The following is a 26,950-nucleotide window of genomic DNA, read 5'->3' as shown; positions in this document are numbered from 1 at the left end:
CCCAGGAGCTGGAGGAGCACGTGTTTCGTGAAGGTGGGCTGACCTGCACCCGGGGAGGGGATGAGACGCGTGACGGTGCCCTCCTGGATCAGAGCCAGGGAGAAAGCCCTTGTCTTCTGCTCCAGCTCCAGTAAGGGCCAAACTGTGCCACTGGACAGGCTTGCTTTTCTGGAGAGGAAGATTTCAGGAAAACCAGAAGCCTAAGCTGGTCCCTATCCATAGCTGCTCAGCTGGCTCCAGGATGCAAAGGTGTCTTAGGGCATCATAGGGCACTGGGACCCCCATCCCCAAGAGATGGGCAAACCCATCACTTACTGGAGGATCACTTTTTAGCTACTTCACCTCAACCGTATTTGCAGGTGCTCTGGACCACACATCCAGGACTGGAGCCTCTCCAGCTTCACACCAGCAGGGGAGAATCATACTTTAGAAGCAGGGTTTTTTTGAGCACCGCATGGATTGTCCCTTCTGGATATACCAGGACACTGGGTTTCTTGAGGCAAGGTGGGGAAGGAAGATTTGCTGCTTAATAAAGCTGGAGGGAGGATTTAATTGGATCCAGTAGTTTATTTTACTTTTGCATCTCAATTTGGATGGATTAGCACTTAAAAGATAAATCACTTTTAGTCTGACAGCTTAAAAGTAAAATCCCGGAAAGTTTAGTGTTTTACTTTTAATGCAATTCTGTAGTATCTGTTGGCTTCCGACATTAATTTACACTCATTTTCCTATTTGCTAAAGCAACGTAGAGTATAGTGGCCTGTCAACATCTTTCTCTCATGTAAATCCCTGTTCTCTTGGGTTTATAATGTGATGAAATTAGTTCCAGGAAAACTTCTGATATGCAACACTTGAGACTAAGAGAAATCTGTTTATTAAAGATTTGGCTGAAATTGTTTTAGCTGAGATTGAATTTAACTGTTTGCTTGAAGGCAGGCTGTGAGAAGGGGCTGGGCTCTGCCACCTGCAGCCACGTTCCCACCTCTGCCCAAGCCGTGCTGCCCAAAGAGCATGTCCCATTCGCCTGGATCTGTGATCAGGGGGAGCGGGGCATGGTGGCCCCTGGGACCCGGGGGGTTAGTAACGCTGCTGGGTCTCCCTGAGAGAGCAGGGAAGGGCTGCAGGCAGCGAGCATCGCTCAGAGGTTGTCTGAGCTTTAACAAGCCGTGTAATGCTGGGTGGTTAAACTTAAAAAAATCATCAACCTAGCTTGCCCTGCTCATCTTCAGAAAGGTGCATCTCTTGAAACATGGCCTGGGGCCATAATATACGAGAAACAATCCATTAAGGAATTGCATTTATATCCATATGTGTTGTCTCTCGTTTCCACCTGCAGTTTCACAGGTCAGAGAGAAGGGAGGAGGAACACTCCCTTGCATTTTCTTGGTTGCCATTGATGACGTCTAGCTTTGGTGATTCCCTGGGCAGGTCATACTGATGGGTCCCAGCTTTCTCCAGACTCAGCAGAGTGGTGGTTTCTCCTAATTGCACCAGGAAGGCATAGATAGGAGCATGCATGGGAAGAGTAGGAGAGGACAAAGTGATAGAGGGCACATGTGATGGTGCAGCTTTGAGACACGAGGTCATGGGAATCCTCTTGGAAGGCTGCATCTGAGCAAGAACTGTGTAGCAGCCAAACAATCTTCTCAAATACCTACAAGTTCCTCACTTTCTAATACGAGAATCGATATATTTACCTGTTTTTCCTGTACCGTCCTTTTCTGTCCTTGGCCAGGTCTAAAAAGTTTCAGTCCTTCATTGAGAGCTGCCTAGTGAAGAACCACAGCCAGAGACCAACCACGGAGCAGCTGATGAAGCATCCCTTCATCCGTGACCAGCCCAACGAAAGGCAGGTCCGCATCCAGCTCAAGGATCACATCGACAGGACTAAGAAGAAGCGAGGCGAGAAAGGTTAGTGGAGAAGCGAGAAGGGTTAGTGGAGAAGCAGCACTCTGGGCAATCCTTGACCTCTGCCATGCGCTTGGAGATCCCTAGCGTAGACCAAGGCACATCCGTGCGGGTGAAACATATGGGTGGAAGGAAGGCAATGAGGACTGGGTTGCTCGTGGTATTGGCACCAGTTTCCCTTATTGAGACGGCCAAGTTTGTTCGCAGACTGGTTGAATTAAATAGGTGTGGTCCTTCTGTGTGACCACGCTTCTTACGGTTTTGAGGTCAGATTATTTTGTTTGATTTGATTCCTCTCAGTCATTGAAACGAAAATAAATATCCATAACAAAACAATTGGTGTTCATACGAAGCCTACAGGTGACTGTCATTAGAGCTAATCAATGTTTTTAAATCTTTTTTTTTCCTGATGAAAAATGGTGTCTTTTTTGTCCAGGTGGTAATTTCCACATGGAACATTTAAGCTTTGATTCATTAAAACGTGGGTATAAAATTTATGTCTGCATATATGCATACTGGCGTGTGGGAGGGAGAAGCTGCTAAGCTGAATTTTTCCCAGGTCACGTATTTCATGCCAAGTCTGTTGATCTACGTGACATTCATGCTGCACCAGTGATGAGCGGAGTTGTGCAAACGAACATCTAGATAAGACCCTTGCCCCAAAGCAATTCCGTTGACTGGGAATAACCTATTAAACCAAATGTTTTCAGTGAACTCTCCGGGCCCTATCAAAGTCCTCTGAAAGGGAGATCAGATAGCTGAAGAAACTTGTTAAAGTATTCAGCTGCTTGTGAACCGAATTTTAATTTGAAAGCTCATTTGTAGAATCCAGCAAATTAATATGTCACTATTTCTCTTCTTATTGGTAGCGGTATTAATTTTTCATGCGTACCTTCCAGCCCCTTGTAATAGATTTCACTACAATCAAAACAATAAAACGGGATCCCAGTGAAGTATTAAATGTGTTTAGTCTGGCAAATGAAGGTTGGACCCTAGAGATGGAGAGTAATTGGATAAATGCAAGCCTTTCTTTTACTATCATTCCCTTCATCTGATAAAGATGATATCCCAATAGAAATCACAGTATGTAGCACAACGTTGCAGTTGGGCTTTTATGTAGATGTCTTCATTGCCGGGAAAATACATGGATTTGCATAGGAAGAGCATATGTTTAGGGACAGAAGAGTTGGTGCCTTCAGAGCCGTAGTTAAATCCCACCTTCCCGTGCCTGTGGCTTCAGTAGCTTGTGGTGCACCTCCCTTTGAAGAACCCTCCTGAAGGAGGGGGTCCCTCACTGTCTTTGCTATATGGGGATATATTCTTATTTTATGGACACCCCCCATCTTTGCATTGAGCATACATCGCTGTTGGGGCAGTTGCCCGCTGTGCTGGGCACCCAGGGAGACCACCCATGCTTCCCTGGCCTTGCAGCCCCCCCTAAAAGCAGAAAATGCAGGGAGATAATGCTACTTATTCTTTGTCATGTGAGAAGAAGAGTTGTCTGTTCTGCCTTCAGAGCTCTGGGGTTTTCAACCACTGGAAAGACAAACGAGTCCAGCAAAGGCCACTAATAAGCAATTCTGTTCCTAGATGAGACAGAGTACGAGTACAGTGGAAGTGAGGAGGAGGAGGAGGAAAATGACTCTGGAGAGCCCAGGTAAGAATCAGCATTTCATTTCTGCCCTTAGGTCTCTTTAATTCTGTATAAAATCAGCTTGGATTACAGGCGCATATGAACTAGAAATGGAAAAAGGATAGTTTGAGCACTGAGTCCCATTCCCTGGCAGAACAGAGTATATTCCCTCTGCTAGATAGCACGTGGGTATAAACTGATGCTATAGATCACCTTAGCTAAAAGCTGAGGAAGAAGATGCGGGTACCCCATTGCCTGTGGGATCTGCAGCGTGGTGTTGTGCTGTCATGCAGTGTGGGTATTTAGATGTGGAAGAAATGTGAAATTAAAGACAACTCTTTAAAATGCGGTTCCTTACATCCAAGTGTAACTCCCTATTTCCATGTAACTTTCCGCCATGAAACCTTCCCGGTGCTGCCGCAAGCACGGTAGGGCTGGAACTTTCTTTCTTTGGTGACATTTTTCACAGTCATTGTAATTAGTATCAGGTTATTCCATTATTTCACTGAGATAACGTAGTATTTTAATAGCTGGCAATGATTCATGCTAAATGTGCTTTGTGAACAGCTAAATATAGTGCGTGCCACTGCAGCACAAGAGGCTTTGGTTAGAAACTTAATGTAAAGGAAACCCTTAGCAAATAAATTACTGGTGAGCCGTGAACAGTGCGCTGTGTCTGCTGCCCTGCCCCGACACTTGTGGTCCCTCCGTCCCTCCATCCGCTGCTGCCCAAGCTCCGTGGGGTGTTTGGATGCTGCTGGGATGAAGGGAAGAGGGGCCACGTTGGGAAATCACGCAGAACTTCCCACGGCAAGAGGTTTAAGGATGCGGGGAGGGGATCTTCTCTGATGCTTCTCTACTACGCAGCTCCATCCTAAACCTGCCCGGGGAGTCAACGCTGAGACGGGATTTCTTGAGGCTGCAGCTGGCAAACAAGGAGCGGTCAGAAGCGCTGCGCCGGCAGCAGCTGGAGCAGCAGCAGCGGGAGAATGAGGAGCACAAGCGGCAGTTGCTGGCCGAGCGGCAGAAGCGGATCGAGGAGCAGAAGGAGCAGAGGCGAAGGCTGGAGGAGGTAACCGGCCAGAGCCGAGTAATGGGCTGGCGAAGGCTGGTTTTGGGTGGAACAGCGGGATTTCTGGTAGCAGGTCCCAAGTGACTGTTCTCAGCCTGGTTTAAGAAGATCATGTCCTAACGTCTCTAGTTGGTAACCCCAAATGTTTTGTTGCACTGGTCAAACCCCCCTGCTCATCCTTTTTGCGTACCTGCCTCCGGCCACTCTCCTCACCACAGCAAGTGTTGCCAACTCTTGTGAAGGTAATAATGCTGGTTTGCTATAAATAAACCCTTGAAATACAAAATTTAAAGGGATCCCTGGAACTGCTGAGCAGAGTTAGCCCATTACTGGGGTGATAGCTGTATTGAGGCGAGGTGGGCAAAACTCTTACTGATCCGGGTATCTGTCAAGTTCGCTGTCACTATTTGCTGCTGTGGACTGTTACAGTTGAGGAGAAGCCCAGATCCACGTGCCACTTGTGTCCCCTTTGGTCCCTAATTTCCAATCCCTGCCAATTACAATTTCTCTTGCAGGGGAGGGGCAGATGCCTGCCTGACTTGTGCAACGATCCATATGTGCCCCGAAGCATAAGATTTCATTACCCTTGTCTTAACATACCAGCTACAAATGCGATCGGTCATAAAATTATCCACCCCATTTAAAATCCAGCTGCAGGATTTGACCGGGTGACTTTGGGTGTCCCTGAGCTGCTCAGCCTGGCTCCGTACCCTGTAGGAAACACTCGCTTTTGGTTTAGCTCCTGGTTCTTGGATTGCAGAAGTCCACCAAAAAATAAGGGGGCTTTTTCCCTGCTCTTGGGTTTTTGATGGGGTTTTGCACGAGGAAAGATACCCATTGCCTCGCGCTGAACTCATCCCAAGTGTCTGATTGAAGGGTTCATACATTAAGGGTAATTAAATTAGCTTTCTGAAGAGGTCACCGATATGTCTGGAAAAAGGACTTGCAGTAAATGGACTATTAGAGCAGCCAGCCCCTTAATTTGTGTGAGCCAGAGTGTCTGTTAGGTTTCACCTGACTCTCCCTACGGGCTGGGTAATGCCCCTGGGCCAGGGGCACAGACAGGAAGGAATTTCAGGCAGCTGATGGCGATGATGATGGTGATGGTATGGCCCCTCTTCAAGGTGGTCCTCTGAGCCCCTCCAGAGGAGAAAACCAACTCGGGCAAATCCCAGGCAAAGCATTTTTTCAGTCTGGTAAATATGTAGGTCTGTCATGTTGTCAGAGCGCAGAGCATGGCGTGTTCAATACATTGTCGGTCAGGCTTTGCTTGCGTCCTGCACCCTTCCCAAAGCTGGCGAGCTGCTTTGAGAGAGGACAAGGTTTGCACATAGATGCACCCCGAAATCCCCTGCCCCAACAGATACTTATCTGAGGACTGTCGTAAGGAACCCTGGCTCTGCCTTTGTCCCAGTCTGCTTGCTGCAAGCGGTACAGGAGCAGAACAACAGCAGAATAAAAGCAGACACCAGATTAGCTGCAATCCTGTAATGAATACAATGCTTGCTGCTGTATTAATATGTTCTCCTCACATAGAAGAAAATTGTTCTCTCTCTTTGCTGCTTCCCAGGCTGGTTTTGAATGGAGGACTAATCCCCTTGCTAAGCTGGCGAGCTCTGCCCTGAGCTGTGGAGGCACTGCCTTGCGGGGTCAGGCTGTGTGCAGCCCACTGGGCTCTGCCAGTTCCCCCCGTTCGTTCGCCCGTGTCATTAAAAGCTAATGCCACCATAGCCAGGATTTAAAATCAATGCCTCTGTTTCTGGTGGCTCTCACAGCCCCCCTGGGCTCTTCACCCATTGCCTTCTTCCCAGCTGCCTTACAGTTTTCGGACCTAAATTGAAAGGGAGTTATCTGCTGGAGCAAAGCTGGCGGAGAGGCTTTTTCATGCTCCTGCCATGTCGGAGAAGTGGGGAAAGACGGTGGGACTGTAACCGAGGGGCATCTTCTCGGGTGCCCATCTCCTCGAGTCTGTCTAGCCAGGTTTAGCCTCACCTGCATCTCCAGCCATGGAGTAAAATGAGCTCTCCTCTCTACTAGACACCGTTTGCGTGGCGAGCAAGAAACGTAGCCGAGTTGCTATGGTGAGGATTAAAGCAGGAGTCCTTGAAGAGGTACAAACCTTCTGTTGCAAACCCGATGGGTTGCGGCAGCAGTTAGGACAAGTGCTCTCCAGTGCAGCCAGCTGCGGCTTTGCTGGCTGTAAGGTGTCGTGTGTCTGCCGTGAGCCGCTGTAGGGAAACCAGAAAAATAGTAGAGGCAGAAATTAGCAAAGTTTTGTCGCTGCTGCAGGGAGTGGGCTAGAGGAGCTGCACAAGCAGCTTTGAGCATCCTCCCCTTGAGCTTCCTGCTCACGGAGGAGTCCCAGCATCCACCCCGGGGAGGGATGCTGCCTCTGCCCGGGGACACGGGAAGGGCTTTGTACCCCCAGGCTGTCCCACTATTTCTAGCACAGCCAGCCAGTGGCGGATATAGTTTGGTCTTTATGTTCTTCCCATGTATTTTGGGGCAAGAAGCATCTGATGGCCAGACAGAGGTACCAAACAGCGGCTGTCACAGCTGTGCCGAGTTTGGTATCGCTGCCCGGAGGCACCCAGCAGGCTCCATCTATGTCACCGCAGTTTTGCTCCCGAGATCAGTGCTGCTCCAGCTCTCATACCCATCGCAACAGCATCCAAACGCTTCAGCGGCAGCCAGGCTGTTGCCTTTTGGCCTCTCTGCTTTTTCTTACTCTGGCTTTGCACTAACTTCAGTTGTTGACTCTTGGCTCTGGATTTATTTTAGTTAATGGGAACAGGGTTTCTTCCATGCTACTTTATGGTCTGACTAAGATGGGGTGTGCCTCCAGTAGGCAGCATTGAACCAGCAGATCTCTGGGAGGATAGACCAGTGAAAGACTCAGATTACTGTATTTTCAAAATAAAGTTGACCTTTAAAACCCAGTAGAGCATCCAGGACAAATAAACACTTGGAGCTGGTGGCTTTTGGGGCTCATAAGTCAGCCTGTTTACTACTGCCAGGCGTATTACTCTGTTTATAGAAAGAGCTCCGACTCATCGTAAGACGCCGTGAAGGTGGCCAGGCTGAGTGAGTGCATTGGCTGGGCCCAAGTGCAGCACCAAAAGGATTGACTTAGGAGGATGCCAAGCTCAGAAATGCCTGGAGTTAATTTGTACTGGAGATGCACAGCAAAAGAGCTGGAGAAAGGCCTGTTGGTGGGATAACTGGTCCATTCCTCTGTCAGTGCAGACCTTCTGCAGATTTTTTTTTTTGTGGTTTTCCAGCCTTATCTTTAAAATACTGCCAGGGACAGAGCTGCTACTGTTTCTGCTTCCTCACCCAGTAGAGCTCAAGATGAAGGAATCCCATTTTTTCTGTCATCTTGATCTTCCTAAACCAGGATTTCTGAACCTCTCAAAAAGTACCTCTCATTTTAGGGCCTTTTGGGGGAAATCCACCATCTTGTAATGTTGCTCTGACAATGACATCAAATGCATATATAAAAAACTCAAGTGAGGAAGTCTTCTGGGGGTCTCTTGATGCACTTCATGCTGCCCCCGAGACCTGCTGCCATCCTTCACGTGCCTTCTTGCATCTGTCGGACACTTGAGTCTCCTTTTTCAGCAGCTGACCAATTTCCTTCTTTAAGTCTGAATCTTCTTCCGGGCAGCCAAAGAGATTTAGATTTGCAGCTGTCTTTAATTGCGGTGGAAGTAAAAATCCCCAAGCTAGCTTTGAAACTGGGACCTTCATGGAAGTAGAGTTGCAGCTTTGTTTTCCCTCATGGACAAAGTTGGTCTCCTGAATTCAAAATGTGCACCAGAACTAACTGAAAAAAAAACCCCAAAAACCACCACCAAACAAATTAGAGAATTAAATATGAATAGATGAAATAGCGCTAAGGAAAACATTTGTGTAATGCAGAAGGGTGAATAGGCTTGAATATATTTTAATTTTTCCCTGTATATACATGGACTAGATATGTGTAGTCCCCTAATAAGCCCTCCATTTGTTGCTGGCACAGAATGAGCCTTGCTGCACCGGTTTAACCACCGAAACTCCAGCTGAGCTGTAGGAATAACATCTCCCAGTCAGGAGCATTAGGGATCCTGTGAGACAAATCTCTGTGCAGACCCCTTGGCAGCAGTGGGCAGATGTAGTCAGCGAGGGCTTTACATAACCTCATTTTTCTGCCATGTTGTGGCTTTTTTTCCTTTCTAGGTATAAAACGAAGGTCAGGTCTTTACAGGGAACATACAAAGCAAATCTAAGCATCTTGCTGTTTGCATGTGAGGTTTCATTCAGTGCAGTTATAGAGCTGGATGTTCAGGGGATAAAAAATTGCTGCAGCTCCTTTATACGTTAACCAGCAGAAGACCATCTATTGGCAGCTCTTATAAAGCAATGCAAAAAAATTCCAGCAATTAATTATAGATAAACTTAGGTAGCTAAAATGGTGGTTGTTATTTTCTTCTGCATATGCAGGTGTCATATGGCTTGTAGGAATATTTTCATTAAGATGACAACCTTCTCACAGTGCTATGGGTACATGGTGGCACTGCAGTGGTCCCTTACCCATTTCCAAGGAGAGCTGCATTACTGCATCTCCTGGACTACAGGTATTATGTCCTAAGCCTTACATCTCTCTAGTTTTTCTTTGGTTATAAAGCATGCAAAGCTCATGGTTTTCCTGCATGGAGCATCCCTTCATGATGATCCCAACTAAAAGCTCCTGCGATGGTTCAGAGCATATCAGATCCCTGTTTGCCATGGTGGGGAGTTCTGACCCAGTTTCTCTACCAGTGGGAAACACCTCTCCATGCTCCAGTGCTCGGTGTGTCAGAGAAGATGATGTTCCAGCCACAATCACTCTTTCCCTGGTGGCTCCTATAAATGAGCCTGTCACAACAATGCAACCACCTAGAATATTTGTTTTCATTTGTCACTCGGAATTCCCCTTCCCCTTCTTTTCTGGCTCATGCTCGTGTTTGGGAGCAGCAGCCAAGGTTTCCAGGACCCTCTTCTTGCGAGTGTCAGTGCCTCTCTGAGCTCACCAGGGTCACAGGGCAGCTCCAGCCCGCTGATCGCTCGTAGTCCTGAATGCGTCTGATCTAGCAAAGTGAGCTTGCTCCTTTGAAGTCCTTGTTTCATGCCAGGCCTCCAAGGGCCTTCCCACCAGAGGTTTTGCCTTTGTGTGTCTTCCCTCATCAATATTTAAAACCTGTCATTTCTAGTGCAGCGCAAATAAGATCCCATTCTGGCTTACAAGCAGCTACATACAGCTTTACCTGCAGAGTTATATAAATGCAGTCCTAATTAATTGGCGCTCTTGCCTTGCATGAATAATAGATCTGGATAGTGTAAATACACACAGTAGTTTCAGGCTTGGAGAAACGTGGGAAGTGTGCATTCGCAGTGGGAGAGGGAGGGCAGAAAACAGGGAGAAAAGGAGGGAAATAAAGAGAGATCTTTGAACCTCCCCCCCCCCCCCTTTTTTTTTTTTATTCTTACTACATGCACTTTTCACATGCAGTTTTCAGCTGCATCTTGCTGAGCTCAGTCCCTACTCTAAACAGGATCCCTGCCATCCCAGCGCTGCTCAGCACCAGCGTGAGCAGAGGTAGAGGGGAGATGGGGGCATTGCTGGAGGCTTCTCCCGCTGCAGTGACAGGTCCTCTCCAGATGTTTGCCAGCTGCCGAAGCGAGGCCGTACGGGCAAGGCAGCTGAGCGCGGTGGGAGGCTGTGCCACTGCCGATTCAGCCCTGCTCTGCTGAGATGGCGGTGCAGTGTTTAGCTGAAGGTGCTTGTAATGCAACCGTGACAAATGACTTGCTTATAATGTGACCTGACAAAACCGCTGTTGAGCTGCAGGGAAGTGCTGTACTCCTGGCCTCGATAAATGTATATGTTCCATCCCGCTCACAGCCTCAGCTCAAAGAGCTCGGCTGCAGCAGGGCGCAGAGCTCCTTTAAATATCCAGAAGAGCATCAGGATCAGGCCTGGCTTTGAAAGAAAACTGCCTGGGGGGGCTCAATTCCCAGCTCCTGGGCTTAAATAGGCTTTTAGGTGTGGAGGAGGCTGGCGGTTAGATGCTGTCTTGCGGGAGAGAGACCAGAAGTGGGGCAAGCTCGCCGGGGCCGCTGGGTTCCCTGGAAGGATGGTGGTATGCTGCTCCCTCCCTGGGAAAAACACTTATGTCTCCTTCCTTGGAGGGGTTTGGCTTTGTTTGCCTGCCGGATTGGAAATAATGACCAATTGGGTGATTTTTATTTAAGAAAGAGCTGTGGCATTCAGGGCCTTGCCTCCTGCCAGCCAAGCCCAGCCTACACAAGCATTATGTGCTTTATTCAGCAGTGTGCTATTTTAACTAAAAAAAACCATTAAAACCCGCCCAAACCCCAGTGTGATACACACTGTGATTGGAAGCTCAGGGTAATAATGTCTGTTCAATCCGTTAGTCAACAGATCCATGCTCCTGAGTGCATGGAAGCAATGGCCATCACCGACAGCACTCGTCTAAGGAGGTCGGAGCGCTGGCGAAGCCAAGAAATCCCGTGTATTACTGTTACTGCTGCAGAGTTAACCGCATCCCGGTGGTGTATCCTCTGCAATTTCTAGTGTAGACTTTAAAAAACTACAAACAGCCCTACGTTCGTGTTGCGCTCAGCGAGGGCAGGCGTACGCGCGGAGTAACACATGCATCCCCGGCTTACGTGGGCAGCGCGAGTGATGGCGCCTGGCGTGGGACACGCCGGAGTCTGGAGCTGGCAGGTTATTTCAGGTTGGATGTGATTTTCCTTCCCTGAGGCGAGTGGAGCAGCACTGATAAATATGGCTATAGGTGGCACTAAAGCTGTGCTGCAGCTCGAACGTTAAAGCTAGAGGAAATCATCAGAGCCCTTGTGTGGGGTGGCTGTGGATGGTACCTGTGGATGAGGAGGTAGCAGCAAGACAGGCAGTGGCTCCTCCCTATGTTGAACTGTGGGGGTGTCTTTAAATGTTTGTTAAAATATCTACATACCTACCTGTAGGTCTATTTATATAGGTATCTATCTATGAAGATATCTATAGAGATATCTATCTTCAGAGAGATATGCAGAGATATATAATAGAATATAGAGCAGAATATAGAACAAAGAGAATAAAATTGTAATATCTACAATAGCTATCTATCTAATAGAGTAAATCTATCTCTTAGATATCTATTACAAATGTATGAGAGATGGATCTGGATTGTATTAGATAGATACCTATTCTGGAGATAGATCTATATAATATCTATAATATCTATATAATATCCCTAAAGATAGATATCTACAATAGGGATAGATACCTACATAGATATCTATAGATAGATAGATACGGATTTTAAATCCATCTGTATATACAGTGCAGGTTTACTGCAGAGCAGCAGTTTAAAGTGGATGCATCTTTGTCTCCAGCCAGCTCCTTGGGCAGAGCCGCCGTAGTCAGCTGCCGGCTCCAGCCTTCCACGTGATTTAGCAAACGCATGGCATTGCCAACCCCACCGGTGCCTGCCTCCCCACTGCAGTCTGCTTGGCCGCTGTGTGTTGGCTGCAGGGGGAAAAAAAAAAAAAAAAAAAAAAAAAAGAAAAAAAATGGAGGAAAAAGGACCAGGTTTATGCTTCAGCAGGTTGCCTCCCTGTTAGTGCTGCACGCATGTTGCTGCACCCAGCGCATGATGGAATTATGGCAGGCTGCAGAGTCCTGGTAGCCCAATATTGGCATTTGAGTGCCCTCTGCCGATGTGCCGGCTGCGGGGCTGCGGTGCGGAGCAGCCTGCGGCCCCTCTGCTTCCACGGCAGAGTGTTGCAGCGGTTTGCTGCGAAACCCAGCTCCCCAGGATGGGAGATGTTGGGGTAAAAGCAAGGGGTGTGGGGGCTGCGGGTGTCACCTGGGTGCTCGGCGCAGCCTGGACAGCTCACAGCCGGCTGTAGGTCGTTGTCGTCACCCCAAAATGCCTTGGATCGCTGTCAGGAAAGATGCTACAGAGCGGAGCAAGCAGGGATGCGACCCAGGGGGCAGGGGTGGCCTGAGGACAGCAAGGGAAGCTCATTTTGTGTTTCAAAAAGGAAAAATGCTTGGATTTTGGGTCTTCTGTGTTAGCTTCTGGTCTCAGCAAACCGTAAGAGGGATGCATTCCCCTCTCGGCAGGCAGTAGTTCCCCCAGCATCCTCCCTCATCCTCCCGGCTGGGTTTGGGGCTGAGATATGAATTCCCCATAAGCGACAGGCTCGTGCAGCTCCCGGGTGTCCGGGACCTGATTAACCCACTGGTCAGGCACACTGGTGAGGGGGGACCATGCACTGCCTGCCTGGCTTCACCTGCAAGCAGGAGAAGAAATGGGGTTACGTGCGTGGTCCGGTGCTGGCTCGAGGATGCTACAGGTTCTCTGTAGCCGATACTGGGCACCAGAGTGTGAGGATGGGGTGGGTTCGATAAGCCCCTCTGCCACCCCAAACGGACCTGCCTGCTGGCAAGGCATCTCCTCAGGTGGGAGGGAGCGTTGCAGGTCGCCGGGCTGCCCGAAAATGGTGAGAAAAAGGACTTTGAGCTCCCCGGGGAGAGGAGCGGGGATGCTGACCTGTGCCTTTCTGCCCCCACAGCAGCAGAGGCGGGAGAAGGAGCTGCGGAAGCAGCAGGAGCGGGAGCAGCGGCGGCACTACGAGGAGCAGATGCGGCGGGAGGAGGAGCGGCGGCGTGCGGAGCACGAGCAGGTAACCCGGCGGGAGCGGGGCGATAGCCTTCGGCAGGGATTCCTCTTCCTCTAATCAGAGATTTTCTTGTCAACACGTTTTTTGCCACTTGAGAGCAAATTGCTTAATTGCTTAATTGTGTCGCTTTCCACTGCCGTCATTTATTTCCGTGTGGATCCACTTGCTGGCCTGTGGGTGTAGAGACACTTGACGCAGGTTTTTCCCACCCGCTTGTTCCCAGGGTGGGGTTTTGTGGTGTTCCCAGTTAAAGTTCGCCATTTCCCAGTGGTTTTCCCTCTTTACCCTCGGAGGTCCCTTGTAGAGCAGTGGACACCCTGGGCTCCTTGGGCAGGGACGGAGGGTGCCCGGGCTGATGGATCGGTGCCAGCTCCTGGGCGGGGTGGATGCGGGTGCCCACCTCATTCTCCTTCCTCTTGGGAAATACTGGCTCTTTTACCTTCTCTCTCTTTTTCCTTTGATCCTTGCTGCCCATGCCTCCAGGAGTACATCAGGCGACAGTTAGAGGAGGAGCAGAGACAGTTAGAGATCCTGCAGCAGCAGTTGTTGCAGGAGCAAGCACTACTTCTGGTAAATGGGAGGCCCCGGCCACGCTTGCCGCTTTCTGCCCGTGTCGTGTCCGCATGTGCCCACGTGCGCCCGTGTCCCCCCGAGTGCCTCCTGCCACCCCGAGGCATGGGGGACGCCGCTCTCACCGCCGAACCCAGAGCCTCCCGTCCCGTTCCGTGGCTGTGAGCATGCCTCGATTTCCCCCGCCGCCGCCGCTTCGGGCTGGGTCCCCTTGTGGTGCACGGCTCTCTCGTCGCATCCTTCCCGCGGCGTCGGCATGCTCGTGCCTTGATGAGAGGAGCAGCCCTGTTTGTTGCCGCGTAGTTTTGAAGGCTGTTTGCAGCATGCTGGAGTGTGGTCGAGCTGTCGCGTGCCTGCGCCCGGCAAACCCACCCTGCCGTGTGGGTTTTCATATTCCAAGTGAAGGCTTTTGTTTTAATTTCCCTGCAGGAATGCTGTATATTCCCTGTTGCGCTGTTTGCATTCTAGATGTCCTCTTTTTTTTGTTTCATTTGGTTTTGAGTTACCCTTTTCAATGCTGGTAGCTGTTACTGTCACTGCATTTTCTTTTAATCCACAGGGATTATTCTTTTTTGCTCTTGCTATTAATTTTGTTTAGGGAAACGAAAAACCCTCACACAAGCCCTTGCCTTTTAAAAAGGCCCTTTCAAAATGACTTACTCGTTAAACCTCATAGAGATGTAGGGATTCAGAAAGATCATACAGTTGGCTCTGTTCTGCAGCCCTTCCCACGACCAATGAATTGGTCCTACAGAGGAGTTGGCTTCAGTTGGGTTTTGTCTGACCCGGTGACATTTGGCACCTCGTTGGATTGATCCTTTGTTCTTCCCATCCAGAAAAATCTGGGCAAAGTCAATGGTAACCCCTCAGCAGACCTCAGCCCTGGGGGTTGTCTCGGAGGGTTTCCCAGCGAGGCAGTGCTAGCACTCCCCACTCCCAGCAGACGGGGCAGTTCACCAACTGCAAAGTGCCAATGCCAGGTTCACAACTCTGAATTTGTTGGCTCTGTCCTCCCAACTGTCTCTCCTCCAGGATGCTTTACAGCTCAGTCCCCAGAGTCTTTCAAATCAATGAGCTTTGCCAGAAAACAGCCTTTCAGATACTCAGGCCCCATTTTGCACCCAAACAGATAAATCTGTGGTTTGCAGCCCTGTGTTTACAGGCTGGCCGGGCACCCGTGTCACTGTGTTTTCTTCTGGGTAGGAGTATAAGCGCAAGCAGCTGGAGGAGCAGCGGCAAGCGGAGAGGCTGCAGAGGCAGCTCCAGCAGGAGCGGGACTACCTGGTCTCCCTGCAGCAGCAGCAGCAGCAGCAGCGGCAGGACCAGAGGCCGGCAGAGAAGAAACCCCTCTACCATTACAAAGAAGGGATAAATGCCAGCGAGAAACCAGCGTGGGCCAAGGAGGTAGGCGAGAGTGAGGAGCGTGGTGATGCTTGTCTGCATCCGCAGGGCTGGGCACGCCATTTGGTCCAAAATACGTAAGGCAGATTGCGCTCTGCTGGGTCGGCCTTCGGCAGATGCCATTAGCTGTGCTGGAAATGTTCCCGGTTTAATGCAGTGTGTGTGCGTCTGCGTGTACGTTTGTGCAAGCAAAGGGAGTGGAGGAAGGAGGTTTTTCCATGAGGGCATGCGAGGAGGAGGATGGATCCCTCCGGGAGGGATTCAGCCATAGCCGGGGACTTGTGGACGTGCCAGGAGCTCCTGATGCTCCTTCCTGGCCCATCCACAGGTCTGCTGGGGGTCAGGGGTGAATGCAGAGGGTGGTTGTAGCGGGTTCTTTGCTGAGTTCTAATTCAGTTCCCCATAGTCAAACAGGGATCAGACAGCTCTTCCTCCAGTGCTCAGGGCTGTATCGCCTGGGGTTGCTCTTCTTTTCGTGATTTTCAGGAAGGCAAGCCACATTGCTGATTTTCTTTTTCTCTCCAGCAAAAAGAGGGAATTGTTGTAACAATTGTGAGATCTTGAATATTAATTATTGCCTGGCTGAATAATCTTGAAAAGATGAAGACCTGCATTGTCTGCAATGCGGTTTCAGGATCATGTGCAAACTCTTTCTCCTTAATCTCTTTGTGGTGGCTCCAGTAAGACTGGTGCCCACTCTTGCTATTAATTTTTCTAAAGTTCTTTGTGTTTAGTTTGTTTAATTTTGTAACCCTACTCCTGGGCAGAAAGATTTGTTAATAACTTGCCTATTCTTCCTGCTAAGTAGGATCACTGCTCTGCTGCCAAATGTCTGGCACCCTTTAGTCCTGGCAGAGATGTGATGTGCATCCAACACATAGTTGTCTCCTGGTCCTTCCTCTTGTCAGCCCTCAGTCGCATCCACAATACCTGCAAGCATCAAATGCTTGAGAAATGCAATCAGCTGTCCATTGCTAAGCAAAGGCCAATAATATGAACACTTAGCCTTTCTAAACCATCACAGGGATAGATGTGGGTGTCAAAAAGTCTTTTCACCTCTTTATACTCCCTTGGGTTTCTCCTTTGTTCCCATCCGATTTAGTCTTTTGCTGGCGATGTGCCAGATGACATATTTTCGTGGAGTTGCAGCGTCATTCTCCAGCCCTTCCAGTGGGAGAAGAGGTTTGGTAAGTGGGTCTGCAGAGGAGATGTTCCAGATGTGCTGAGCTACCTCTGACAGGAGAGCCTTCCGCCTGGGTGGTGCCGCTGCAGCTTTGTGCAGAACTGGGTCTCTCTTGTCCGTCTGCAGAAACACTGAGGGTAGATAGCAGGCAGGAAAAAGGGAGTAAACTCTGTCTTTCATTGCCTGGTTTTAAATAAATCCTCTAGAATGTTGCTAAAGTACCTCTGGCACTGTCTTCAAAACTGTAACAAAGATATATAAAAAAGAATCTTATTCTTTATATGGAGTGAAGGAGAAAAGTGCTGGATTTAGCTTTTCATTTCAGACACAAAGGCCCATTTCTTCTGTTCTGTGGGGGAGGCGTCTTTTTTTGATGCCATCACTGGAAGCAGGGCATTGGGAACTGTACAATGTGAATAAGAGCAGCAGAACGTGGCCTCATACCCTTTGCTGAAATTATAGGGAAAATGAGGTTTCCTGTTGTTGGGGAACATCTCTAGCTTCCACCAATTAGCTCTCCAAACCATTTATTCTTTACCTGTGTCACTCTGTCTGGTTTCTAATGAAATGCTCAAAGCAGCGACTGTGGCATCTTTCTGCTCTTGGGAGCAGTAGTTTGATGTACTGCTTTGACACAACACCCTTGGGAACTTCCCAAAACTACTCCTCTTGCCTCCATCCCCTGTTTTATCTACTGTGTAGTCCCACTTTTAGCACAATTCAGCTACTTTGCTGCATATATTGAAGTACCATCCTTGCTGGCTATACAAATAGGCTTGTGCTGATACTTAATCAGCCTACCATGGTTCTTGCTATAGTTTAGCAATTTCCATACCCAACCCATGCATGCTAATTTAACAGAAATATTGAGACTTTATTTTCCTTTGGGAACAAGAAAAAGACAAGTCTGGTGCTCAGCCTACAATTTGTGGAGGCTCTGCAGAGCTTATTGGGATATTTCCTGAGGATTTTGCGTGATATCCCATACCGTCCTTGTTTTTATGCTCTTCGGTCTCAAGTCTTCTCTCTCAGGAGCTTGATCACCATGGCTGAGTTCTCCTCGTGCCGTGCCCCTCTCGGCTTTTCATACCTCTCCTTTATGCACTTATTTTCCCACCTCGCTTGTCTTCAGATGGTGACTCCAAGACCCTGCAGATGTTGGGTAAAGCATAAAGGTGAGGCTGTGGCCACTCACGTTGCGGTTGTGTCCCTGAGTCCCCTTGTTGAGGGACTGCCCTGTTGGTGCAGACAAAGCTCTGGGTTAGGAACCAGGCTGTACTGCATCCTTCATAGCTTCCCTGGAGCACAGTCAAGGACTTCTCTTTGTTATGCTAAACAAAACAGTCTGATCAAGTAGTCCTACCAACACACATGGATGCACATCCCCATCTGCTGTCCCTTCTCCTCATCCTCTTGTGAGGGAAGGGTTATCCACTGGAAGTGGACTTGGGATACAGCTCAGGTGCTGTCCCAGACCTGCCCTGTTTACCCAGGCGCATCTCTTCTTTAAGCAAGGACTAGCTGAGCCTTTTTGGACATCACGTTGGGACCCTCTGATGATCCAGCCAGGGACGTGGCATTAGCATTCTGAGCAGAAGTACTGTAAGTAGCAGCTCTCTCTGTTGCTGACTCTGTCGTTATGGACCAGTATTTGCTAAACGAAGTGATGCAGATAGCCAGGTCTGACTTCTCAGTGACAAAGAAGCTTGGTCAGCTGAAGGAGGGGTTTGGGCACCTATATGCCATACATGACCATGCATTAAGGAGGGAACGGGTTTAATCGGATGTTTTCCATGCGTTGGCCAGGCCCTGCGGTGCTTTCTTGCAGCTCAGAGCTTCCGGGGGGCTCAGCTGTGCGTCACGAGCTGCGCTGTTCTCTGCAGCAGCCAACGCGCACGTCAGCTGCTCCTTCAGTCCCAGTGGCTTTATCCTTCTCTCGCTTTGAAGTGATGTATTAAAACATTAGCAGCCTTCCACTGGGACCTGCACAGAAGCTGCTAAGGATGTTTCCTGTTTGAGGGGAATCTTGAGTTCAATTAGAGATGGCTTGAACCGGAGCGATGATGAATTCCTGCAGGGTTTTGCTGCTTTTTCCCCCTCTCTGCCTAATGGTGGAGTCAGTCAGGCTCCACAAAGTACAGCTGGAGAGTCCCAAGAGCATCCTCTGCTGCGCTGGTGCGGCAAAGCGCTAGCGAGGAGATGCTGGCAGTGGGAAACCAAGCGCCTTTCCCCTTCCCAGTACACAGACATCCCTATTTCATCACTCTCCTGCCTTCTCCTCCACGCAAGCTTTGAAGTCCTCCATAATTAGCTGCACATTACGGCTTGGCAGCGTGCCGGAGAGCGCCTGCAAACAGCCGGAGGACTCGGCGGCGGCACCGTCTCTGCCTGCTGTCGTTCGTGCCAGGGCTTGGCTGATAGGGAGATGTGCTGGACCGGGCCTGCGACCCAGCGCTCGTGCTGCTGCTCCCTTGTTCAGAGGGAGTTCTCCTTCCCGCCCTGCTCTCCTTCCCATCCTTGCATCCGCTCCCGTGGGCATCGCTGAACCGAGCTCTGCACGGCCTCTGCTAGCCGGTGGGCAGCGCCTGGGGAAGCTGTGACGACCTCTTAGGACACAGCAGTGGCCCGGGTGGTTCCTCGTGAACTGGAAAGGAAAGAGTCCGTAACACAAATCTCTTACCTAAATTTTATTCTGACTCCTGCTCAGTATCTGAAAGAGGAAAAGATTCATTTTTATTAATATAATGGCTCTTTTGTTTCACGAGTATTTATTTACTTAAAGAAGAGCTGTGGTTCTTTCCAAGCAAACCTGTTTTAAAGATTGTCTTCTAACATGACGTTGTACACGGTGGAATCAAGACATGCTAAGGGTATTTATTTAACACGTGAATGATACGTAAATGAAATACACGTCAGATCTCGAGGTATCAAAAATTCTGCATAGCATATGCTGCATGAATATCAATGCATGCAGTCTAACTGCAGGAGCACCCAGTTTGCACGTACGTCTGGGTTAGCTGAAACCGCTGTATTTTGATCAAGGGTAACTGAAAGCAGTGGGCTTTGGGTTTATTTCTCTGTCAGCAATAGAGGTTTTTCCCCTTCGATACATGACAAGGTGCCAGACTCACTAAATCTAGATCAAAGCCAGCCGTTTTCTGGCTGCCATGTTTATTCTTTTATTCAGATCAAACAAAAGCACTCCTCGTGGTGTTTATAGTAGTGAAGGAAAAGGGTCCCCTTGCTTAAAGATACATTTGAGAAGAAGCAAGAGCTTCTCAGGAGTCATCTTCTAGAAATACCTCTCTGAGGCATGTTGCCTTTTATTTATTTTTCCATTTCGTGTTCAGAAATGAATTACGCGCATAAATACAAGTAGTCTTTTCAGTGTCTTTAAAATGCATTTATTGCACAATCTGCCGGGTAACTTGGATTCCGTGATCATACAATATATATGATATCCCTAAAGAGAAAAGAGCTTCCTATGTATATATATATATGTGCATGCCTTGGTCTTCAGTTGGAAATGGCTTTTTATGGGGCGTTCACCCACTCTCCCGTCTCACCGCAGGTGGAGGAGCGCTCCCGGCTCAATCGCCAGAGCTCGCCGGCCATGCCCCATAAGGTGGCCAACAGGATTTCTGACCCCAACCTGCCTCCTCGGTCGGAGTCTTTCAGCATTAGCGGCGTGCAGCCGGCCCGGACCCCTCCCCTGCTCCGACCTGTGGACCCGCAGGTAATGGTGCTTCCCCCAGCAGGCTCGCCTACCGGAGCCAGGATGCTGGGGGTGCCGGTAAGGTAACAAGAAAAAGAGCGGATTAAAGGGAAATAGTGTCTTGCTCCCTGGTTTCTCAGCCTTAAGTGTATTCATGAGCGAGAGCAGCATCTACATTCATGAGTGGATTCCTCTTGTCACCTCCATGTGTTAGAAACATCACGCTGCTTTATACCTTCCTTTGAAGCATCACGTACTGGTTTACTGCCAGAAACAAGCTGGAGGACTGAGAGGAACCGCTGCTCTGGTCCAGTGCGGCAGTTGCTCTGTTCCTCTTTGGGATCTGGTTTATGTAAAGGACTAAAACCACAGCGCCTGGTACAAAAGACCCGGGACGCTTTGATGCTGAGGATCATCAGAAAGAGGTTTTGCTTTCTTTGCCGCTTTAATTCAAGGTTTTGTTTTGGTTTTCCATTGAGTTGACATCAGTCACAAACACATCTGGAGAGGGCATAGATCACCATGACCGTCACAGAGAAGGGGCTTCGTTATTTTAAAAGTTCCTCCCAGCCACGAGGTCTGTAAGTACGCTGCCACTGAAAGCTGTAGGAGTGTCAGTGCTGGCTCTGGCCCAGCCCCTGGAATTACTCCCACAGATCCGCAGACTCCAGCAGGGATTTTCAGAGGGAAGTACAAAGCCTTTGCTCCAAGTCAGGCTGGGCTTTCTATGGGAAAATGTGCCAACTAAGTGCCATCCGCGTGTGGTATGCACACCTGTAGGACAATGCCAGCTTTAAATAAAACACATACAGGAAAGCCCTTAAACACACAGCTTTTTTTGCCCAACGTGCATGGTCTATATACATTGGGAAGTGGGTGAAACCCCAATTCACCGCAATTTCTCTGATTGACCAAATATTTTTCAGTGACCTTTTTGGCGACCTATATCATCAACAGCTACAAAGACGTTTGTTGGCAATAAAGTACTAATGAAAAAGTTGCTCGAACCCCAGACACCCATGTAAATGTATGCATGCATACACATAGGCACGTGATACATGTACATGCGTATATAGATGTGTATGTAGAAACGTCAAATGAAAGTTACAGCCCCGCTGTATCAAAGAAGTGCAGCTTCGCAGGGTCCTGGGAAGAAGCTCTGATTTCACAAACTCTAACTTTGTGAATTTCTCAGATTTCCCCAAACAGATGTCAGTATTCCTTTCACTTGTAACCTTTAGATCTATAGGGCTGATCCATGGGGTAGGGGCTACCTAGACCTATAGAAACTCATGCCTCAAGATTTATTTTTTAAGCCATCTATGCCTCAGAATTCCTGACAATTTTTTTTATTATTATTTATTATCGTTTCCTTCTTTTTTTTTTTTCCATTTTTAACAGGGAAAATCCATGCCAAACCTCATTAGCGCAACCTTAGAGGTGCAGGCGTAGGAGCTGGAAATTTGGCCAGCGGCAGGCAGAGCCTGGGGCGGGCACGGTGTGTGTGGGAGCTGACAGGAGGGAGCAGCCTGCCCCGGCTCCTGGGGTGGTACCCACAGAGCGGCGCGGGGCTGTCGGTACGAGCCGTATCACCGTGCGCACGCAGGAGCGGTCAGGACCGAAGCATGACGTTGCCTGATTTTAAAAAGGCTGAGCTGCGCGAGCGCGATTTTTAATAGGTCTTGCGTTGAAGCGGTGTAAGTCAGAAGGTCCTGAAACCAAGGCAGTGCTGATCTCAAACCGAGGGGGCTTTTGAGTGCATCCAAAGTGCTAATCAAATTTTTTTTTTTTCAATCAAATTTTTAAATATCTTTTTTTGATTCCTTTTTTTTTTTTTCCATTTTGTACTGATAGTTCTGTTTTGACTTGGTGCTTAGATTCCACATCTGGTCACTGTGAAATCCCAAGGAAGCTCCTTGTCTGGGTCTCAGTCACTGCATGAACAGCCTGCAAAGGGACTGGCTGGGTTTCAGGAGGCTCTGACGGTGACCTCTCACCGCACTGAGATGCCAAGGCAGAACTCGGACCCCACCTCAGAAAACCCTCCTCTGCCCCCTCGCATTGAAAAGTTTGACCGAAGTTCTTGGTTACGGCAGGAGGAAGACATTCCACCAAAGGTAACACTATCGCTCCTCACTTTCAGCACGTCAAAGAGGCAATCCCAGAGCTAAGTCCCCGCGGGACGGTGCTGCGCTCAGCACCTCCGGCAAAGCAGAGTGGGCAGGACTGAGCCCATCCCCGTGGCTCCACGGCGGGTACCGACCTGCCTGGGGGCTACATTTCCCGAGGCAGGTTTCGCACAAGATGCTGGGACCTGCTTTTGGGTGCGCACGCAGCGCTGCAAAATAGTGTTGCCCTCCAGCAAAGAAAGTTCTCGAGCCCAGACAGAGGCCAAAATAAATTAATATCTCCTTTCCCTAGGATAAAAAACAACCTTCCGTTTAAATAGAATTATAGGAACATAAAATTTGTCACACTCAATAAGACGGGTCCTTTTTAATCCGGTACCGTGCCTCCAGTTGCAATCAATATTTGATGGAAGACTTGTAAGGGCTCCAGCAGCTTTATACATTCATTGACATTTTGGCAGCATCTGGCAGTACCTCTTTAATTAAGACTCTTCTGGACCAGTATTTCGATCACATTGTTTATACACCTTCGTTTTGGAAGAATTATAACTTGGCCATTAAAGTTCCCCTTACAGTGAATCAGTGCTCAGCCTGGGAGGATTTTTCCAGAGAAAAAATGATTACAAATTGATTAGTGACAGTGAGGCAGTATTTGTCCCGGATCGAGACGCAGTTTTTCTATGTATTAACAAAGTAAGTGACTTGCCTTTTTAAGAGCAAAATACCAGCTACCAGGTAAGCCTCCCTGTGCAAGGGATCTATGGTGGTCTCTCACATGTGTGAATAATGTTCTTATTTCTGCTACCACTGAGCGAGAGGAGGCATCGGTGCTCACCTAAGAGGAAAAGCAAGCCAACAACTCCTGGAGCTGTCCGTGTGCTTCGCTCCTCAGTAGTGCAGGAGGGTGGCTGCCTGATTTTAGCCTCATTTTGGAAAACCCTTTGAAATTTGATGTTGGCTTTTGCCTTGAGTCCTTCGAGAAGGACATCTCTTAACTGCAGCGATGCGCTACACGGTGAGACCATGGCACCTGCTTCTTGGAAAAAAACTCTTTTCCAGTGCTATGGACTATTTTCCCCCTTGGCTGAGGGAACATGAGCTCTGGAAGGGCTCCCCACCAGATCACATTTAAGGCTGTCGTATCAGCAGTAATACTCAGGAGGAGTCTGACTTCGCATTTTACTGCCCGAAGTGGCTTTGATGTGTTTGTAAGCGGGAACGAAAGGCCTGCCCCGTGAGGCAGAGCCGGCTGTCTCTGTGGTCCGGGGTCTTGTTTCTGCCAGTGCTTACGGCTGGATGCTTCAGAGGAAGGTAAAAAACTCCCCAAGTCCTGACTGCAGAGTACCCTACCCGGAGGGGAAGATTGCTTTTTAACGAGACAAGCTGTAGCTAGCGATGCCACGGAATATAAAACTCGCTCGCTCTCTGAATCTTTTTATCTCGCCTAACATAACTGCGTGTTTATTCTCAAAAAAAAAACCCCAACCCCACCTAACCCTTTTTTTGCTAATCCCGCCGAGCCCTTGTTACCTGGTGCAAGGTATTGCGGGGTGAGTATCATCGTGCCTCTCCACGTCAGCCCGCGCTGCCGGGGGATGAGACCACCGCGCCGGCGGCCACGTGGCGATGCCCGTGCTCCCGCAGGACGAGGCAGGGCTCCGGGGTCGCCCGCCGTAGCACGTGTCGGCTGCGGCTGCCTTTGGGTTTCTGCCGGCGGCGTTGACGGTGAGCTGTCCTGCCGGCAGTGGGGTTTTGGCAGTGGCATGCGAAGGTCATGGGGTTTCATGCGAGCATTAGGTGGGTCGGTCTGGATCTTCCCGCTACTCAATCCTCTTGTTTGTTCACTGGTCGACACCTTCTCTCTGCTGGCATGTGTTAAATCTGAGCTAGAGATGCTAAAAACTCCACTGTGGCTGCTGAAATGCACTTCGGTCTGAATTTTACCTTCAAAACAATACTTTTCCGGGTTTTGTTAGATTGAAATTATGTATATGTGTGTGTGTGCGTACCTTCGTTTTTGAAATAATAAATGCCCTGTTTGATGGTAGCCGGGCTGCTCTGTGTGCTGCTTCGGGCTCCTCTGCCGGGAGCATCCCTGACTGCAGCTTTGCAGCTTGTTTCTGTCTCATGCTCAGGCGATTCCTTCTAAAAGCCGAGAGCTTTGTGGTTTATAATTGTTATAAATGTTGCCTACCTCTCAGCGGGAAATCAATCGTAAATCAAGTCTTAAGGCAGTGCTGAAAGGTGACCTCTCAGATGCGCGCACGGCCGCCCGACGTGGTGGGGCAGAGCGAGTGACGGCAAATGTCTCCCTTCTTTTCCAGGTGCCTCAACGAACCACTTCCATATCCCCTGCTCTGGCGAGGAAGAACTCCCCGGGCAACGGCAGCGCCCTGGGGCCCCGGCTGGGCTCCCAGCCCATTCGGGCAAGGTACGGACACCGAGCGGGACGGGCAGGAGTGATCCTGGCATCGCCCGGCTGGAGAACCCGAACACGGGCTGGGGTTTCGCCCTGCTTTTGCTGACTGGTGACAACACGAGATTTGCAGTGCTTCTCTTGTCACCGGGATGAACTTTTGCATTTCGTCAGTATTTCGTACTGACACCAAAGGCTGTGAGCCCTTGGATCCCTGGAGGCTCTGCTCCCCAGGCTGAATCCATTCCTGGGCATTGCAGGGTTTGGAGTTGGGACGCTGCATCTGCTGCTGTGGGGTCGAACGGGAATTTGGGCGCTCCCTTTAGTGGAATTAGGTTCTGGTTCTCCCAGGGTCACCTCTTGCGTATAAAGGGATCCCTGTAAGCCAGTGGGGAGATCTCAGTGATACGTACCATACGTTTCCTATGCGTCGGAGCAGCTTTTCACAGATAACGACTGAGGAATGTGCTGAGGGGCAGACGCTGATACAGCTTGGTGAGATCTTCCTTAGGTGTAGATCAAGGATTAAATTCCTTTCGGCTTCCCAGGACTAGGGCCTTTAGCTTAGCCAGATCCAGCTCTCTGGCACGGCGGTGTGCAGGGCGCGCTCGTAGCATCCCGAGGAAGGATGCTGCACCACAGCAGCGGTCCAGTCGCTGCCGTGTCGGAGCTATCCCTGGGCACGATTAAAACGAGCAGGGGACTTGACAGGCTCTGCTCAGAGCTAGATGGAAAAAACATGGCTTAGTCATGCGAGAGCTTGTCTCTGGTTTGCAGAGCACCGTGGGCAGATCTAGGCCTCTGATGGGCAAATCTCAGGGTAAATACGTGTCCACGTAGCCTTGTGTGATGGAGCTCCTTGGTTTCTTCTTCCTGCCTTGTCCTTTCAGGGTGAGGTCAAAAAGCGAACGCTGGGACGTTCATAGCCGTGTGCTGTCACCATGTCAAGGCGTATGGACTTTCTTTCCAGCTCAGTGCCCCGACCGTGCATCAGCAAACGCGCATACAGTGGGCAGCAGCCTAGAGAAGCTGGCAGGGTTAGCAGAAGGAGGAAGAATCTTTTTTTGGTGTTGTTACTTTTTAAAATTAGACAAAACCCCATTCATACCATGGTCGGTTCCTCTTTATTGCTCAAGGCTGAAGCATTTTGAATGCTTGAAAATGTTGTTGTTCTAATTAGCTGTTGCTGGAAGGACAATTTAAAATGCGGAGAGATGTTGGACTGCATGGTCTTAGCAAGTGATAGTATTGAAAGTAAAAAGGATAATGGGAGTCTGGGATTCAAGCTGAAGGTTGCCCAGTGTTTGCTACAGCCTCTCGGTCCCAGTCCTGGTTCGTGCAGGTAAATACGTTGGTATTATTTTATTCAAATACATTTCATGAATATAATTTAGCTAAGGACATGTCATCATGTGAGCTGGAGGCCTTCAGTTTGATGAAAATTGGAAATTATTAGGATGCTACCATGTCCATTAAACTAAGTATTCCATGAAATGGTTTCACATTTCATTTCTCTCACAGTAATGTAGCATTTCTCCAATTTTCCTTTTTAACCACTCCTGTTGGTTCTTGATTCCTCCCATGCATAAATGTAAATATTATTAAAATACGCTCTCTTTTATTTGTCACCCTATTGTAACAAATGAGGGGATATTTCCTTGCACACAGAAAGTTACTGTCTTGCTCTCAGCATTTTAATAGCCACCTGTGTCAATGCAAGATAACACTTGGCAGGGATTTTATATAATATCCATGCTAGGCAGTATCCAGACAATTCTGCCAACAACCCCGTTAAGGCGATGGGCCCTTGCACCATTAGCACCATTGTGGTTGTTCTCCGAGGGATGCGCTGTGCACACCCCACAGACCTTGCACTTCATGTGCAATTGCATTATGTCATGTGGCACTATTACTGCATCATTTTTATGTACGCAAAGTCCTAATTGGACTTGACGGAGAAAGCTTTCTATGCATTTTTAATAGGACTTTGAATAATAAGATCACTTAACAGAAATATTGTATAAAACCAAATTGCATAACTCTGCGTGAACATGTCTTCTGATGTCATTTCAGTGCCAAATAAGAATTAATTTTCTGAAGGCATCTGATACCCAGAGAGATATTAGTCACTCCTTGTGTATCAAGGACACTTTTTGTTCTAGATTTATGTATGTTCACAAGGGTGAGAGA

The 26,950-nt window shown here is 48.9% G+C and overlaps 1 protein-coding gene across 1 annotated transcript in view; it reads left to right on the top strand.

Moving 5' to 3' along the window:
- Positions 1-26,950, top strand: part of TNIK (TRAF2 and NCK interacting kinase) — a 181,950-nt gene that overhangs the window by 128,688 nt on the left and 26,312 nt on the right. The window contains exons 11-18 of the mRNA XM_010573088.1: positions 1,736-1,911; positions 3,499-3,565; positions 4,409-4,613; positions 13,239-13,349; positions 15,120-15,320; positions 20,072-20,236; positions 22,093-22,332; positions 24,669-24,775. Of these exons, the coding sequence (XP_010571390.1) occupies positions 1,736-1,911; positions 3,499-3,565; positions 4,409-4,613; positions 13,239-13,349; positions 15,120-15,320; positions 20,072-20,236; positions 22,093-22,332; positions 24,669-24,775 (1,272 nt within the window). The remainder of the gene's footprint in view (positions 1-1,735; positions 1,912-3,498; positions 3,566-4,408; positions 4,614-13,238; positions 13,350-15,119; positions 15,321-20,071; positions 20,237-22,092; positions 22,333-24,668; positions 24,776-26,950) is intronic.

Source organism: Haliaeetus leucocephalus, unplaced genomic scaffold (genome assembly GCF_000737465.1).
Source record: "Haliaeetus leucocephalus isolate CR32 unplaced genomic scaffold, Haliaeetus_leucocephalus-4.0 Scaffold362, whole genome shotgun sequence".
Taxonomy (NCBI): domain Eukaryota; kingdom Metazoa; phylum Chordata; class Aves; order Accipitriformes; family Accipitridae; genus Haliaeetus; species Haliaeetus leucocephalus.
The sequence above is the reverse complement of the archived record's forward strand: the minus strand, read 5'-3'. Positions and strand labels throughout refer to the sequence as shown.